At 53.0% G+C, this 15,829-nt stretch overlaps 1 protein-coding gene across 1 annotated transcript in view; it reads left to right on the forward strand.

Moving 5' to 3' along the window:
* The window catches only part of Cad87A (cadherin 87A), a gene marked incomplete in the record, with an annotated part of 61,903 nt that extends 46,421 nt beyond the window's left edge, over positions 1-15,482 (forward strand). The window contains 5 exon segments of the mRNA XM_037228095.1: positions 341-436; positions 813-981; positions 1,986-2,076; positions 14,954-15,035; positions 15,438-15,482. Coding sequence (XP_037083990.1) covers positions 341-436; positions 813-981; positions 1,986-2,076; positions 14,954-15,035; positions 15,438-15,482 — 483 coding nt within the window.
* Positions 15,483-15,829: the final 347 nt, after the last annotated feature.

Here is a 15,829-nt window from a genome sequence, read left to right on the forward strand (position 1 = left end):
CGCGCAAAACCGCGGTTTTAAGTCGAGCCACGGGCCATGTTTGCCTTTCACCGCCTGTGCCTGCGTGATACATTCGGGCACTTACGGCCACAGTAGTTATCAGTAAAGCCGTGCGTTCGAAACGATTCAAAGCGACGGCGAGCGAGGCTGCGTCCATATGCCAGCCAGCCGCCGCCGTCTCGAGCCCCGGGCTCCCTGAGCCCGCCTGGTTTGTGTCATTCGGCGATGACCAATAGGCGTGACCCGTGCCGTGACCCGTTCCGTGACCCGTGACCCGTGCCGTGACCCGTGACCTGTGCCGTGACCCGTGCCTGACCCGTGCCGTGTGTGCTGCCTGCAGGTGAAGCGACCTCAGCCGGCGTCGGCCCGGCAGGCCGCCGAGCCGGAGGGGCCGGCCGGCACAGAGAATCCGCTCTGGATCGGCAACAAGCTCAAGGTGAGGGTGCCACCGCCACGGGCCGGGCCAGTACCAGCTCGCCACGGGCGAGCGCGACGTCGGGCCCGACCTGCCGCGTCGGCCAGCTGCCGCCGGCTGCTCCCGGCAGGGGAGCGTTTGACGGGTGTTGTAATGGACTGGCCAGGTGCCACGGACCGCCGCCGGTGATGCCTTAGACTGTGACATAGGTGTCATAAGCCGTGGCTCACGTTTGAGGCTGTTCGCGGCAAGTATGGGTCGTTTGAAGGTTAGAACTTCACGTACTTCACGGCAATTATTGGTTGTTTGAACACAGTTCCAGCGGAGATTGCGGATTGTTTCAAATTCGACTTCCAAAGGCGTGCTGACTGACGGGGGCGTGCGCGTCGTCGTGCAGATGTACGAGGAGCAGGAGCTGAGTATGCAGGTGGTGAGCGACCCGGAGCCGCGGCCGAGCGCCGACGACCGCGCCCTGGCCGACGAGCTGCAGAGCAATACGTACGCCACCCTACAGCGGCCCGACAGCAGGCAGGACGGCGTCGAACACAGCCCCAGCGGAGACACCGGTACGTGCTCCCTTCTGCGGAGGCAGAACACTGTCCCAGCGGAGACACCGGTACGTGTTCCGGCCTGCAGAGGCCGAACACAGTCCCAGCGGAGACACCGGTACGTGCTCCGGCCTGCAGAGGCCGAACACAGTCTCAGCGGAGACAACGGTACGTACTGCCATCTGCAGAGGCCGAACACAGTCCCCGCGGAGACACTGGTATGTATGTGCTCCGGTCTGCAGAGGCCGAACACAGTCCCAGCGGAGACACTGGTATGTATGTGCTCCGGTCTGCAGGGGCCGAACACAGTCCCAGCGGGAACACCGGTACGTGCTCCGGTCTGCAGAGGCCGAACACAGTCCCAGCGGAGACACCGGTACGTACTGCCGTCTGCAGAGGCCGAACACAGTCCCAGCGGAGACACCGGTACGTGCTCATTTCTGAGTAGGCCTTTGTCTAAGCCTTCATCGTTTATTTGACGTCTGTCTGGCGGACGCCATTCATGTCCGACATGTTTATTTGATATCCGTCTGACTTGTTGACATGACTGCCCACATTGGCTTCAGTATAACGGACCGTGTCCACGTGTGTGTTGATCTGTCAGTAGTCTGACGTACCCTGTCCTCATCTGTGTTGATCTGTCAGTAATCTGACGGACTCCGTCCACGTCTGTGTTGATCTGTCAGTAATCTGACGGACTCTGTCCACGTCTGTGTTGATCTGTCAGTAATCTGACGGACTCTGTCCACGTCTGTGTTGATCTGTCAGTAGTCTGACGGACTCTGTCCACGTCTGTGTTGATCTGTCAGTAGTCTGACGGATTCCGTCCACGTCTGTGTTGATCTGTCAGTAGTCTGACGAACTCTGTCCACGTCTTTGTTGATTCGCCAGTGGTCTGACGAACTCTGTACACGTCTGTGGTGATCTGATGGGCTCTCCCCTACCAGCCGTCTCCGTTTGTTGTTCTTGTCACGTGTTATGCGACCGACCGTGCTGGTGATTACGCCGCCTTGCCGTCGCAGGGGACTACGCCACGCTGGGGCGATACAGCGCGGCGCCGGCGCTGCCACCCGGGCCGACCATCCCCGGGGTGGTGCCGGCGCGCGAGCCGCCGCTGGCCGGCCCGCTGCCGCCTCCGACACCGCCCACCGACGCCGCGCACCGACGCCTGAGCGTCGGCCGCGACGGCCGGCCGGAGCTGGTGTCGGAGCTGCACTGAGCTGGAGCTGAGCTGGTGTCGCAGCTGGAGCTGGAGCTGGAGCTGGAGCTGAGTTAGTGCTTAGCTGGGGCTGCAGCTGGAACTGGAGCTGAAGCTGGAGCTGAGCTGGTGTCGGAGCTGGAGCTGCTCTGCTCTGATCTGCTCTGATCTGCTCTGCTCTGCTCTGCTCTGATCTGCTCTGCTCTGATCTGATCTGACCTGATCTGAACTAAGCCTGAGGTGCACAGGCGTGTTGAGATACAAATTTTGCGCGGCCAATAGAAGCCGAGCGGTTTGGAGCATTCGCATTTGATTTGCTTCTCGGAATCAGGGGCTGCGTTCTGCCCCAAAAAAGGTGTGGCAGCGGCAATTGGACTGCAACGGCCACGCGGTCGCCGTGACGTCATTGAATATTTGACAGCCGGCGGATCGTCGAACAACGCTCGATGGGGGGGGGGAGGGGTTTCAATCTATCGGTCTGATTTAATCTTTACTGGACTAATGTTTCAAACAGATGCGTGCTCTTTGCGCCATAAATATGATCCATAACAATGTACGTACATTGACATTCCGATCCACACAGCCTGCGGTGCACACAGTTGGCGTATTTGCAGTATCTTTATGCACCGGAGCGTGCCGAATCCTCGGTGACGTCACAGCGGCCGTGCACCCTGACTTGGTGCCCTGAATGCAGGCTGTCACCCCGTCCGTGCCCATGTTGAAGGGGCTGAGCGCACGCCCTGCTCGAGCTGGGGGTGACATGAGCCGCGGTTCCGCTCGAACCCAGCAGCAGTGGGCGGATAGACCGTCTAAGGAGGTATCACTGGCCTCCTGCCCGCAAACACCGCTTATTTCAGGATGATGTACCACAATTATGTTTAGACTGCGTGGGTCGGGGGGGGGGGGGGGGGGGGGGGGGGGGTGTATGTCCTGTATCTGCCGGCCCGTGAGCGTCCAAGGCCAGCTGTTGTCGGTCAGTGGGGACGTCTGCTGGGGCCGGGGTTGGACCCCCGGACAGGCCGGCCCGCTGAGGTGCGCGATATTTGTCCACGGGTGAGGGGCTGCGTGAGGGGCGTGTCATTTTGACGATTTTGTTTCTTAAGTGGTGTCTCGCCCGCTATGTGTTGCGCTCGTCGCAGTGGCCATTCGAGTGATGTCTCTGTCTCTGATGTCTCTGAAGTCTCTGATGAACGGCCTCGCGAGTTTGTCGTGGTCGTAGTTCGTCGCGCTGTGCCGTGACGAAAATACTTCGCTGGCTGGCGTTGCTTGTGGAAATGGTGGATATTTAACGTGCTGGTTTTATCCCGTCCGTGAGTTATCGTGTTCCTGGTAAAGCTGTTTGTATTCGCTGCAGCGGAAGCGTCAGTAGAATTAACGTGCGATTATAGAATAAGGATGTTCGGTTGCTCGAGCGATGAAAGAGAACGGGGAACAATGAACGAGAGGGCCAGATTACTCCAATTTTCTATGTCTATTTATGTGCTCCTGTCAGGTGTGTCACAAATGTCTTGTCTGCGATTGGCGTATCTTTTCCGCTAGGTTGTCGCACGACATCCGCAATACAGTTACAGTGGAAGCTTGTGTTCTGGAGCCGACGCCGGTCTGACGGGAGGTTTCTGAGGTGTCAGCCTCGGTCACCCGCGGCTTCAAAGCTTGTCGGACTCAGAACTGTCGCCAGGAGGCGGTCGAGCCGATTTTGATCCGCCCTCCTACGAGGCACGATCGAAAAGTTTCAAGACTTCGACCGCGAGGCCAACCAAGCAGTGCACGTACCGGATTCACATTTAGCTGCCATTCTTTTCGAGGTGGCCGCGTTGTGCAGCGATATTCTGCTCTCGAAGGGGCCACGCTTGGAACGCTCCGTGGACATGATAGTTTATTAGCGTATGAAGCATCATCTGTTCCATCGTTGTATCGCATTGTCTCTGCCGTGGTACAATATTGAGTTCCTGGTGTTACATCATAATGCGCCCGCTAACTACGTTGAAGACACTAAAGTTTCTTTGCCGCACATTCGCATCCTTGAGACTTGCTCCTCTTCCTATACATCCTGAGCGCACGTGACGTTAGCAATTATTTAGCGACGAGTTCCGCAGAAGACATTACAGTTCGTCAACTATGGCACGGGGCCCCTGGGTCTTACGCCTCTTTTGCAATAGCATGTGACTTTAACACGCGCTCGGGTGAGGGTCAATTTGGCTCCTTGAAGGTTTTGTCCCGAAGTCTCCAAACGGCGCGGCATATCCGCGCTAGGTGATGTTTAGCTGTAGACGATTGGATGGCAGATCGTGTGGTGTTAAAAATTTGGGTGTACCATGTAAGGTCGCTGGCCTACGGCAGGTCAAAGTCAGGCCATACATTCAGCGAAGTCAGTTTCTGAGGAATAACTTAGTCTGATGCAACAACGGAGCTTTAGACGAAGCCATACTTGTTCTAGATGCTTTTTTAGATAGCATAACAATTGAATGAACAAAGCCCGTTGACCTAGAATCAGGTATGCAGGTCAGACCAAGGTCCAAACCAACCTGCTTTATTACTCTAGGGCACACTGTATGGGATAATTCCTTGTGCTTATTTCGAACTTGTTGATAACAAAAATCGCATTATACATTTGCATTGGACATCTTAAAGGTCACAGTAGGTCAATGACATAAAATGACTCAGGTCAACATTTTGTTTTTAGGAACATGCTGCCTGGCATTACTTTTGTGGCTTATTTCAATGCAAAACTCAACGCAGTTTTGTATGAATTGGGCCACCATAACCTTTGAAAGTTCAAAAAGGTCACTGACCTTAAATGAGCATGTGACCTTTTGGTTAGGACATGTATCTAGGTTCTGGGGGCACTTTGGAGGCCAGCTTGGAATTCGACCTTGTTTGAACTTATTTGACTCCAAGGTCATGACCTAAGAATATCAAACTTTGCCCTAGATGACCTTACTTACAGGTCAACCCGCCCCGTAATTTTGGTGTCTCTAGTTCTCTTGATTCATTAGATCTCAGAGGGTCAAATTGACCCCCTCCCGAGCGAAGAGCATTCAACCGGCCAGCCAGGCGCATGTCAAATATCAAATTCAAGGCCAGTTAATGAGGAACTTCACATCACCCCAAAATAACTATCAGATTACAAACGATTGAGCATAACCATTGTCTGCATCCCATAAACCAGCGTCTGTCAAAAGGTTTTGACCTGTCGTGGTAATCCTGAAGGTCAAGGTAAGGTTCAAACAGCGGGAGACTTCAAATCACCAAACTGTTACCAGCCTATTTCTTTTTTTTAAGCATCAGAACCTGCCCCAGCGCATGACATAGCGTTCATTAAAAAGTCCTGGCCTCTCAAGATCGCCATTCAAGATCAAATTCAGCTTTGCAAAATATTGCAAAACCGATGTTGGATTTGGTGTTCTCGGCTGAGAATTAAAGGCTAGAATGGAATGTGTGAGTGGAATGGACTATTCGCTGCGAAATCAAAACTCGCCACAGAAAAGCTAGCTAAATCACTAACTTGATGCATGTCATAAAATTGCAGCAGCAATGACGTCGTTTTGACACCGCGGAGGAGATACAGTGTGATTTTTTATCATGCCTGATGAGGACGCATGGTGATGAATCATGATGGCTGGAAGCGTTCTGTTGACATATTCGAAGGGAATGATAGCCAAAAGAAAATGAGGCACATCTCTTGCTTGCAACAGACGCAGCCTTGGAGCCTTATGATGGTACGTCGTACTGACCAAGCGATGTTCAGTACACTGCGACCGAGCCCACAATGGCCACAGTCATTGTGGCGCAGTGACATGACAGTGGGTTGTCAGACGTTAAGTTTTTTAGGCTGGGGACACGCTGACTGCCTCGCTTGTTCTGCAGCCTTATGATCTAATGATGAGATGGTGTGAGACTATGTTTGAAGTAGAATGGTTAAAATCACTGCCGTCGCGTTCAATGTCGGCAGTGTAGAGGAAAACGATGTAAGAGAAAAACGTGGGAAACAACCGGCAATGACAGCAACCACTCGGCTCACGTGAACATCGTGTGACGCGGACTGCACCTGTCCGCGCCGAGAGAGTAGTGCTGTGTCCATCCCGAGCGTCTCAGTTATGTGACGCGGACTGGACCCGTCCGCACCGAGAGTAGTGCCGCGTCCACCTCGAGCGTCTCAGTCCTGTGACGAGGACTGCACCCGTCCGCGCCGAGAGTAATGCTGCGTCCACCTCGAGCGTCGCAGTCATGTGACAAGGACTGCACCCGCCCGCGTCGAGAGTAGTGCTGCGTCCACCTTGAGAGTGTCAGTTCTGTGACGAGGACTGGACACGTCCGCGCCGAGAGTAGTGCCGCGTCCACCTCGAGCGTCTCAGTTATGTGACGCGGACTGCACCCGCCCGCGCCGAGAGTAGTGCTGTGTCCATCACGAGCGTCTCAGTTATGTGACGCGCGGACGGCACTCGCCCGCGCCGAGAGTAGTGCTGCGTCCACCTCGAGCGTCTCAGTTATGTGACGCGGACTGGATCCATCCGCTCCGAGAGAGTAGTGCTGCGTCCACCTCGAGCGTCCCAGGTGGTGTCAAAGGATTGCTTCTACTGCCACGGAAGAGCGTATCAATTTGTAGTGGTATCATTTAAAACAGCTAGAACAACCTTCGCTTGAACATTCTTCGCCATCCTTCGATGGGCTCCCCGTAATGAAGCAGGGCGGACACATTCTGCAAAATATACGGCGACGTAAGTGGACGTGTCGGTCGCTGGCAACTCTGTTGGCACTACACAAGAGCATGCTCAACGTATAGCAGGAGACCACGGCGTGAGTACGAGTCAGAGGTCCTCGATCGTCCTATCGGCGCGGCTCGGCACGTGTTCCGTGGGTGGGGCCAATACGATGGCGACATACGTCGGACCTCCCCTTTGCCCAGGTACATGCGCACATTGCAACGCTTCACCTTGTGATCCAACGTTTTTCCTCCCCCGTCCATCAAAAATAGAAGTAGAGAAGGTTTTTCTGTATTCGGCCTCATGATAGTCAGAATCACTCGCGTTGTGGTAAGCAAGCAGAGCGGCGGCCCTGGTCGTGTCGGCCCTCGTCTGTTGACACGCAGTATGCGTCAGCCTATGTATGCCGGAGGGGCGTGGCCGGGTGACCTCTGAACTCGCGAAGGCGCGCTCGAGAGCGTTCCATTGCAGACCACGATGACAACGCAAGATCTCGTGCGCGGGTTAACGAGACCGTAGAGGCGTCTGAGACGGCTTACGGCAGTTGAACCAGGTTCCCTATGTAGCGAATGACATGATAAATACGTAGACAATTGGCGAGCCTCGATGTTGCGGAATGCGTGAGCAATTAGGGAGCACCTACGAAAATACGTAAAAACACCGGCGAAGCGAGGCGACACGCAGAGGGTGAGAAAGGGAAGTAGCCGTTACAGCATGGAAGCCCCAGTGTGCGTGCCCCCATTCCAACTTTATGACGCGTTTATGCGTACGTGATCATAGGTTAACGTGATCATAGGATCACGTGATCATTTATGCGTACGTGATCATAGGTTAACACTTAAAAACTTCACGCAGATACGTTAAAATCAGCAAATCGAGAATATGTCATGTTGTTTACGATACGCGAGAAATTGCGCGCCTTTGCGGAAATCTTCTTTCGCTGGAGGGGCACTCAGTCTTCTTGATTGCCCTGATTTTTCTCTTGCACTGTCACTCTTGGACGTCCGTGTTCACCGGCCGGGCCTCTGTCAGAGCAGCTGCCAGAGCCGCTGTTCGCTGCATGCCATGGCCGTATCCAGAATATTTCGGCGTGAGTGCGTGCTTTGTTCAGCCCAAGGACATTTACACTGCATGTCGCGACTGAACCTCGTCCGGCGCTGACTACGTTCGACAGTGAGACTACCATAATATTCTGATATAGACCTGGCTTATGAGGTCGTTCAAGAAATCCAGTCAAAACAAGTGGCATAACCTTGCAAGGCGCTAAATTCTTCTTGTGCTGTCAACTAGCGAGAAATCAGCTTAAAAGTTATTCAACAAGCATGATGCATTGTGTAAGGTTACAGCAACACAAAACAAACGGATTCTTCCTCTACATTGTCAGTTCTATCACCAACTTCAGCACCAGTTCGTCGTGCTGTAAGTGCTTATCCGTTTTTCTTGTCAATGTAAAAACCGCACTCGATCAATGCGCGCCCGACTGTCTTCCGAACGCTCCAACTGTTGTTTTAAAGCGTGCAAATATTTTTTTTATATTTCGGGCTGTTCGTTGGGTCACGGGCGGGCTGTTCGTTAGGTCACGGGCAGGGCTGTTCGTTAGGTCACGGGCGGGCTGTTCGTTAAGGTCACGGGCGGGCTGTTCGTTGGGTCACGGGCGGGCTGTTCGTTAGGTCACGGGCGGGCTGTTCGTTAGGTCACGGGCGGGCTGTTCGTTAGGTCACGGGCGGGCTGTTCGCTAGGTCACGGGCGGGCTGTTCGTTAGGTCACGGGCGGGCTGTTCGCTAGGTCACGGGCGGGCTGTTCGTTAGGTCACGGGCGGGCTGTTCCCCCATCAGCAGCCGCAGTGTCCCTCCTTTCCAGCCACTCCGACGTGTTCAGCTTTCAAAGGTCATCCACCCTTAGCACGCCCAAGAAACTCCTCGGAGCCTTCGCGTCGCTCCGCTTGATCCTGCATCTCACTGTGTTGAGCCTGGCTGAACAATAAACATGAAGGAAAACATATCCCGTTTCGCGCATTTTCCCTCCCGACGCTTAACGTATTAAAAAGCTTGCGACCGGGTGATGGATATTAACGGAGTCGAGAACTTGTACATCAGACCAAGAGCAGCGCCACGGGTGTTGCGTTGGGGGGAGGAGGATTTTTCAGGGGCCTTCTGGACATAATGGGGCCTCTTCGTGGGACCTCCTGCGCAGCGTAGTACTGAAGGAGAGAGGCACCGATAGCATGTGGTCCCTTATCACGCTGTTTTATGCATGACGTCCAGGTAAATAAATGTCGACAATTACAAATAAGGAATGGCAGCATTCTAACTATGCAGCTAATGGTCTCGCTAGCCGCTAAGCAGGACCTCCCGTTTCAGAAAAGGGCCCTCGACGCATAGAGGACCTTCCTAATCCAGAACAGGATACACACTTTTCGGTCGAATACTGTAGTTAATTCACGTACACTGCAGTGGCTACCAGGTCTGGATAACGAGGTTAATTGCCCTGGGAGAGCTCACACATGCCCTGGGAGACCCTGCACATGCCCTGGGAGAGCTCAGACAGGTTAGCAGACGTGGGGAGGGGTGTTACCGCCGCAAACCCCTTCGATGCAACGCGCACGTCGGTCCGAGTGAGAAGGAAGGTATACTTTTCTGTTTTGCATGGTGCGGTAACATTCGCAACAAGCCAGCTGCAAGCTGGCAGGTCTAACAGTTCCAACTAACACAAGACCAAAAGACTGATTACAAATTCGGCTCAGCATCCTACAGCATGTTTTAATACTAGCTTTGCGTAAGTCAAGCGTAACGACCGTGTGCTGGTATTGACCCCACCATTAGGCAACACAGACCACCGACATGGCTGCAACCATGGCAACGGTGCCGACACAGGGCATGGTATGGCGGAGACTCATACATTATCTCAGCACGATGCATTAACGGTGAAAACCATCACTGATCGACACATAACGTCCATTAGGGCGCGGCTCATGAATACCCAGACTCGCTTGGAGCCACGGGGTCGACCGAGCCCCGTCAGGTAGGTCACTGACTGGAAATTCAAATCAGTAAGTTGTGATTTGCATAAAGCCGTGCACGTTCTCGTCAAAACAAGTCCAACAGCGGACCTGTGACCATATCGCGCGACACTGCGTTCAGCGGCGCGATGCTGACATCGTGTACCTTTGCCAGCGAGGAGCGCGTAACCTCGTGTGATACACATACGCTTATATGATATACATTATATGTATATGTATATATATATATATATATATATATATATCATATGCACAGTATACGATATACGATAGGACACCAAATTTTGCGCTGTTGGGTGGGGGGAGGAGAGCAGTGAGTCCTCTCTGAAAACGCCCTTTACATCCATGTGGTGAGTAATGTTTTTTCCAAATGTACATTTACTACACAAAATTTACATTTCGGCTAACCATAAGCTCTTACAACTCGGCTTCAGACCAGCTCGGAACTTCATTTTTGTCACACTCACCCGGGCACTGATCAAGCTCCTTTACACAAAAAACATAGCAGTTTTCTGTTCAAAAAGGTGGAATGAACGTTTCACAGGCTTTCTCAACCTGTGTTCTCTTCATATTGTTTTCAAACGACCACGCACAATCGGGAACCATCGTCGTTCACCATCGGTAACTATTGTTGTTCTCGTCGGACGATTGTCGGTGACCGTCGCACGATTACCGGACGATGGCAAATTTCTGGCCACCGGGGAAAAATACACGGACTCTTCCAAAAAATATGGTACTATAAAGGCGTCACGATTAAAATGACAATACCTAAACGGAAAGTATATAAATGGTGCGAAAACGTAGATTGTAATGGCAGATACTCCTGACAGGCTCTGAACCTAAATTGCCTGCTCAGCTCAATTCTTGTACAGGTACACCGCATGCCAAACACTGAAGTTGTAGGGAACATTAACATTGCAATGAATAGGCGCATGAGCTACCATTCACACATTGATAAAGCGACAAAAAAATGTGTGGGTCTTTTCATATGAGCATACCATGCCAGACATTTGATGTCAAGAGCGACAGTGAAACCCATCTTTCGGTATCTGGTGTTGTCCAATTCCAGTGCCTTTTTCGAGATATTGAATGCATATGGTCCTTTATGGCTCTGAAAACTCTTTAAACCGAGTGAGGACAATGAAACAACTGTGCTGGCCGCGTTATGTGTGCGGTGCAAGCGCGCACCGGTATCGAATATCTGTCACGAGCTTCAGTTATTTAATGTTGCCATCACTGAGGTATAACAAAGAGCGGTAATCGTGGCTTTACGACGCAATCAGCTGCTGAATTTACATGGCGTCGCCCGCTGCTCACCCTGGCGGAAAGGGCGAGGACTGCGGGGTATTGATCCCGCACCTCTGGTTTCCCAGACGCGTGCCTTAACCAGGCTGCTCACCCTGGCGGAAAGGGCGGGCACTGCCGGGAATCGAGCACGCACATCTGGTTTCCCAGACGCGCACCTTAACCACTGCGCCACCGGTACCCTAGCTAGTGATAGCAAGCGAGCTGGTACGAGAATACAGGCTGTGCTAAATCCATCACCTAATTGTAGGCGGTAGCCGGAATCTCTCGTCGTGACAATGGGGAGGAAAAAAATGGGACCGACCAGCGTCCATTCGAGCGAGGACACCGCTCCGCCCGACGAGGCCCGTGTAGTGATGGACCTCGAGCTCGACGAGCATATCGAGACCATATGCCACCCACCGTACTCTCCCGGTCTGACCTGGTCACTCGTCAGACTTTTGGCAGTTTGGAAATAGGAATGAACGCCTCATTTGACATTTTTTCGGAGGACATTGATTCCTGTTCAAGACCGCGCTCGGAGTCGTCGTTTGAGAGTGCGAGAACCATAACCACGGAAGAGTTTCTTCAGAGCTATCGGAGCTAGGTGAAGCCGTGGTTGATGATGGCGATCACTCGAGTTTTGGGGCACATGGATGTCGGAGATCATGTTGCGCCCATAGCCACCATTGAAGATACCGCCCCACATTTCTATGGGCTTTTGAACGGAGATGATCTTTCTCATAATCATTCTCTACAGTCCGCAGCCATGTGTATTCTTTCTTTTGTCCTTCTCTCTTTCTCTTTTCCTCTTGTCTACTTTATTTTATCTTTCCTCTTTCCTCTGTCCTTTTCCTCTTCTTTCTGAGCCTGATGCGCGTGACTTTGTGCAGCCTATGATGCACCGCCCGTGGGAGTCACCGGGACATGTATGACGTCATAAAACCGTCATGCAGGACCCCCACCTCATTGGCTGTGCAAAGCTCATAGTCAATAAATATATAGACAATTAAACATTTGTGTTGTCGGCGATGCAACATGGATTATCTCAACGACAGACTGTAATCAACTGCTAGTGAGATTTTCCTGATGATTGCACGCCTCGATCGTGGGCCGCGTTTCGTCATAAAAAGCAGGCATTTAGGCAATTACTGGATGTGACGAACATACCACTAAGAGCCGAAAACTCTATTTCGGGGTTTGTGCCACTTTTCAAAATATTAAAATAAGCATGAGCTCTGATGAAACAAGCTCACTTCTAGCTACTGGCGTACTTTAAAGTGAAAACTGCCAACGCAATTTGTCTGTTAAGTATGCGTATATATATATATATATATATATATATATATATATATATATATATATATATATCAAAAGCTGCGTAAAAATCTTTCGTAGGGCGAGGGTTGAAATAACATGTCAGATAGAGCATGCGGCTGAAAGGTTCACAGTCCGAAAAGGCCGCCAAGCGAGTAAGGTTAAAGAAAGGTCGTACTTTGCCATCCCCCCGCCCCCCATCCGCATCGTGAAAACTGTTTTATGCGTCGGCTGGTTAGAGCATTGTGCCAACTTGTGTGCGAAACGTATTCCAGGCATTTATCCCCTGAACGGCAACCGTGGCTCGTCCGCCCCCACCAAAAGGCTAATGTCTAGAAATGTCCTGAATGTACCTGTGGCAATGATAATTGAGTGGTGTGAGCAATGAGTGGTGTGATACGCACTGTCCAACATGGATTTTCGCGAGCTGTGCGCACCGTTATAGATAAAACAACTGTATTCGACCTTAGAGGTTAGCAACGGGTAGTACAGCAGTAAGAATGCCACCAGATCCGCATGGTTCGAGGTGCGAGCGGTACACTTCAGAACGCTCCAAGCTTTAAAACGCTAGTTCCGTTAGACTGCAAATGATGTCTGCTATGTGCCAATGGACTGTCTAGAAGCATGTCCAAGCAGCGCGCAGCCGGCTCGGCGGGGATCGGTTGGGCATAGAGACACGGGGATGGAGACGGCTTCTATTAATTAATAAAGCGTATTCAATTTCTCCAGCCGGGCCAACGACAGCTGCAACTACCGTTCCATAGAAGCTGTGTTGACGAGGGGCGCCAGACTGTGAAATCGCCAACGAATGAAGATCGATCAATCAATTGTGAGAGTGTATGTCCAGGGTCATTTATCGTGACTCGCAAACAAAGAAGACAATGCCCTGGCCACACCGTTCTTTTGCAGGCATTGTTATGAGCGTTGTTACGAGATATTGCTATGAGACATTGTTATGAGTAATGAACGTCAGCATGAACTTTGGACAGGTCAGCGAGGAAGTTAGTCAAAGGCAAGAATGTGTGGAGACGGATGACCAGAACGTATCGCTCAACGGATCTCGTAATCATTTTTTATAGTATACCATAACACCATGCGCTATCACATTCATTTTAATACTAAAAAACGCTATCAGCGAGTTATTCCCTGGCAATGACGTGCAACGTAATGTCCTGCGTTATGTGATGTACCCAACCATACTCCGATTTCCCTAAAACTGCACTGGTTGTCCGCGAAAATATTCTACCGTTCTAAAAACCATGGCGGACGGACAGCTACATCTGCTTACATATAATTTACATAAAGAACAGCTTACATATAGATGGAGCACGCGCAATGGGGCGAAAATCTGCCGGATGTGCTGTACGGTTGCTGGGCTTCAACATCGACGCTATAATGGATTCACTTCACGGCGCCTGAAACTCACCAGCATCTCATGATCGGTGGGAGGCCACCAACAGCGCCTCGACCGCCAACCCCAATCGTATTAACGTGCCAGTATGGGTTAACTCCGGGCCTTTCGCCACACTGCACAAGGAGTGGACAGCAGATTCAGCCCGGTCATCGTGATTGGCCTGTTATAAGATCTGTGGTCGGCCGTGGTCAAATCAGTGCGGATTTACCAAAGCTGCTGGTATGCTTCTAAATGGGAGAGACTGCTCTGGATAACACAATTTCTCTATTCAGTAAAAATGCTCCCCAATACGTCATTGTTTGATTGCGTCATCGCACCTTGCACAACATCGATTAAGAGCCAATTGACGGCCGTTATATCTGAGAATAGCTCACGAACGCCAGAGTGGCTCACGAACGCCAGATATGAACCACTCAACAATTATGTCATTCACGGCTTCGACTGCAGCATGTGTTATGTCCGCGCGGGCAAGTGTCACTCGGGTTCGACCCGTTGTCAACAAATACGATTGATGCTTTATGTTTTGAACCACACACGCGCACGACTCGGAGCATTGACGGCAACTGTATTCCTGTGCTGCCACACAAAATAAGCAAAACGAAGGGCAACCAAATCCCTGCATCACTTTCCCTGTATGAAGGGAGGTGATGCAGATACATTGCATCCCAACACCTCCTCCCAAGACGCTTGCGGGAGGAGATCACACGAGACGTCTAACATAGGTCCAAGGTTAACACATGAGCGTGACTTAACGCCCCACTAGAAAGATAACTCTAGGCTAAACGAGCTCAGGCTGCGGCAAAACAAGAAACACACGAGGGCTGCGGCTGACAAGTGGAGGGGGGGGGGGGGGGAGGGCGTCGTCCACATACACGTGTACGTCGGGTCTGACCACCTGATTGACAGACGCTGTGGTTGGCGGCGGATCCTCGGCTCCCGCTCGGGCGGGGGCGGGGGCGGGGGCGGGGGCGGGGGGGGGGGGGCGGTGACGCCGCAGGCGCCGGGTCCGTGATGGGCGTGATGTAAGACGCAACGCGCGTCTGGTCGCCGGCCAGGCTGGGCGGCAAGTCGGCGGCGACGTCTGGAGACCCAGTCGTGCTCGACACGGCGTCTGACCACCAGACAGACAGCCGCCGAGTGGGTCGAGGGGATCGGAGCGGAGGTGGCGGCGACAACATAGGCGCCGGCGCGGTGTTGGCGGGTGTGTCAGCCGCGGGTCGTGGCAGGCCGCCGGTCAAGCTGGGCGGCGCGCTGTCATTGGGGACCTCTGGCTCAGCGGTCCTCGTCTCCGGCGTCATCGGGGCAGGTCAGGTGCTCATTGGGCACGGCGCCGGCGGCGCCATCATCTGGTCCATCCACTCCGTGACTCTGACTGTCGCTGGTCGTCGCGCTGTCCTGCTGACTGCCGGCGCTGGCGATCAGGGGTTGAAGCGGGTGGAGGAACAGGCGATTCCGCCAGAAGCTGCGGCCGCTCGGTAGCCGGACGAGGTAGTCACGCCGCGATCCGATGCCGGTGCCGGTGCCGGCGCGGTCCCGCAGATGAGAGGTCGGATCCTGGATGAGGACGCGCCGCCTGACCCGTAGCGGGCGGTGACACCTCGCCGACTCGTCATACCGCTCTACGGAGCGCTCCAGAAGTTTTGCCGCCTTGGCATCGCAGTCGTCCGTGGCCTCCCGCCAGCGCTGAGCGAACGTACGGTGGTGCACCGGGACAGCTGAGCGCAGCGGGTGACCGTACAAGATCTGCGCTGGAGATCGGCCGGCCGTCCGCGGGGTGTTCCTCAGCTCCAGCAGACCGGCTGTGAAGTCGTCCGTGTTCAGGTCTCCGCCGGCGGTGGTTTTCTGCACGAGCCGTTGACGGCCTTGACGGTAGCCTCTGCGTGCCCGTTGGACTGCAGGTAGCGAGGTGTTGACTGTTGATGGTCCACACC

Source organism: Pollicipes pollicipes, unplaced genomic scaffold (genome assembly GCF_011947565.3).
Source record: "Pollicipes pollicipes isolate AB1234 unplaced genomic scaffold, Ppol_2.1 Scaffold_6052;HRSCAF=7182_pilon_pilon_pilon, whole genome shotgun sequence".
Lineage (NCBI taxonomy): Eukaryota > Metazoa > Arthropoda > Thecostraca > Pollicipedomorpha > Pollicipedidae > Pollicipes > Pollicipes pollicipes.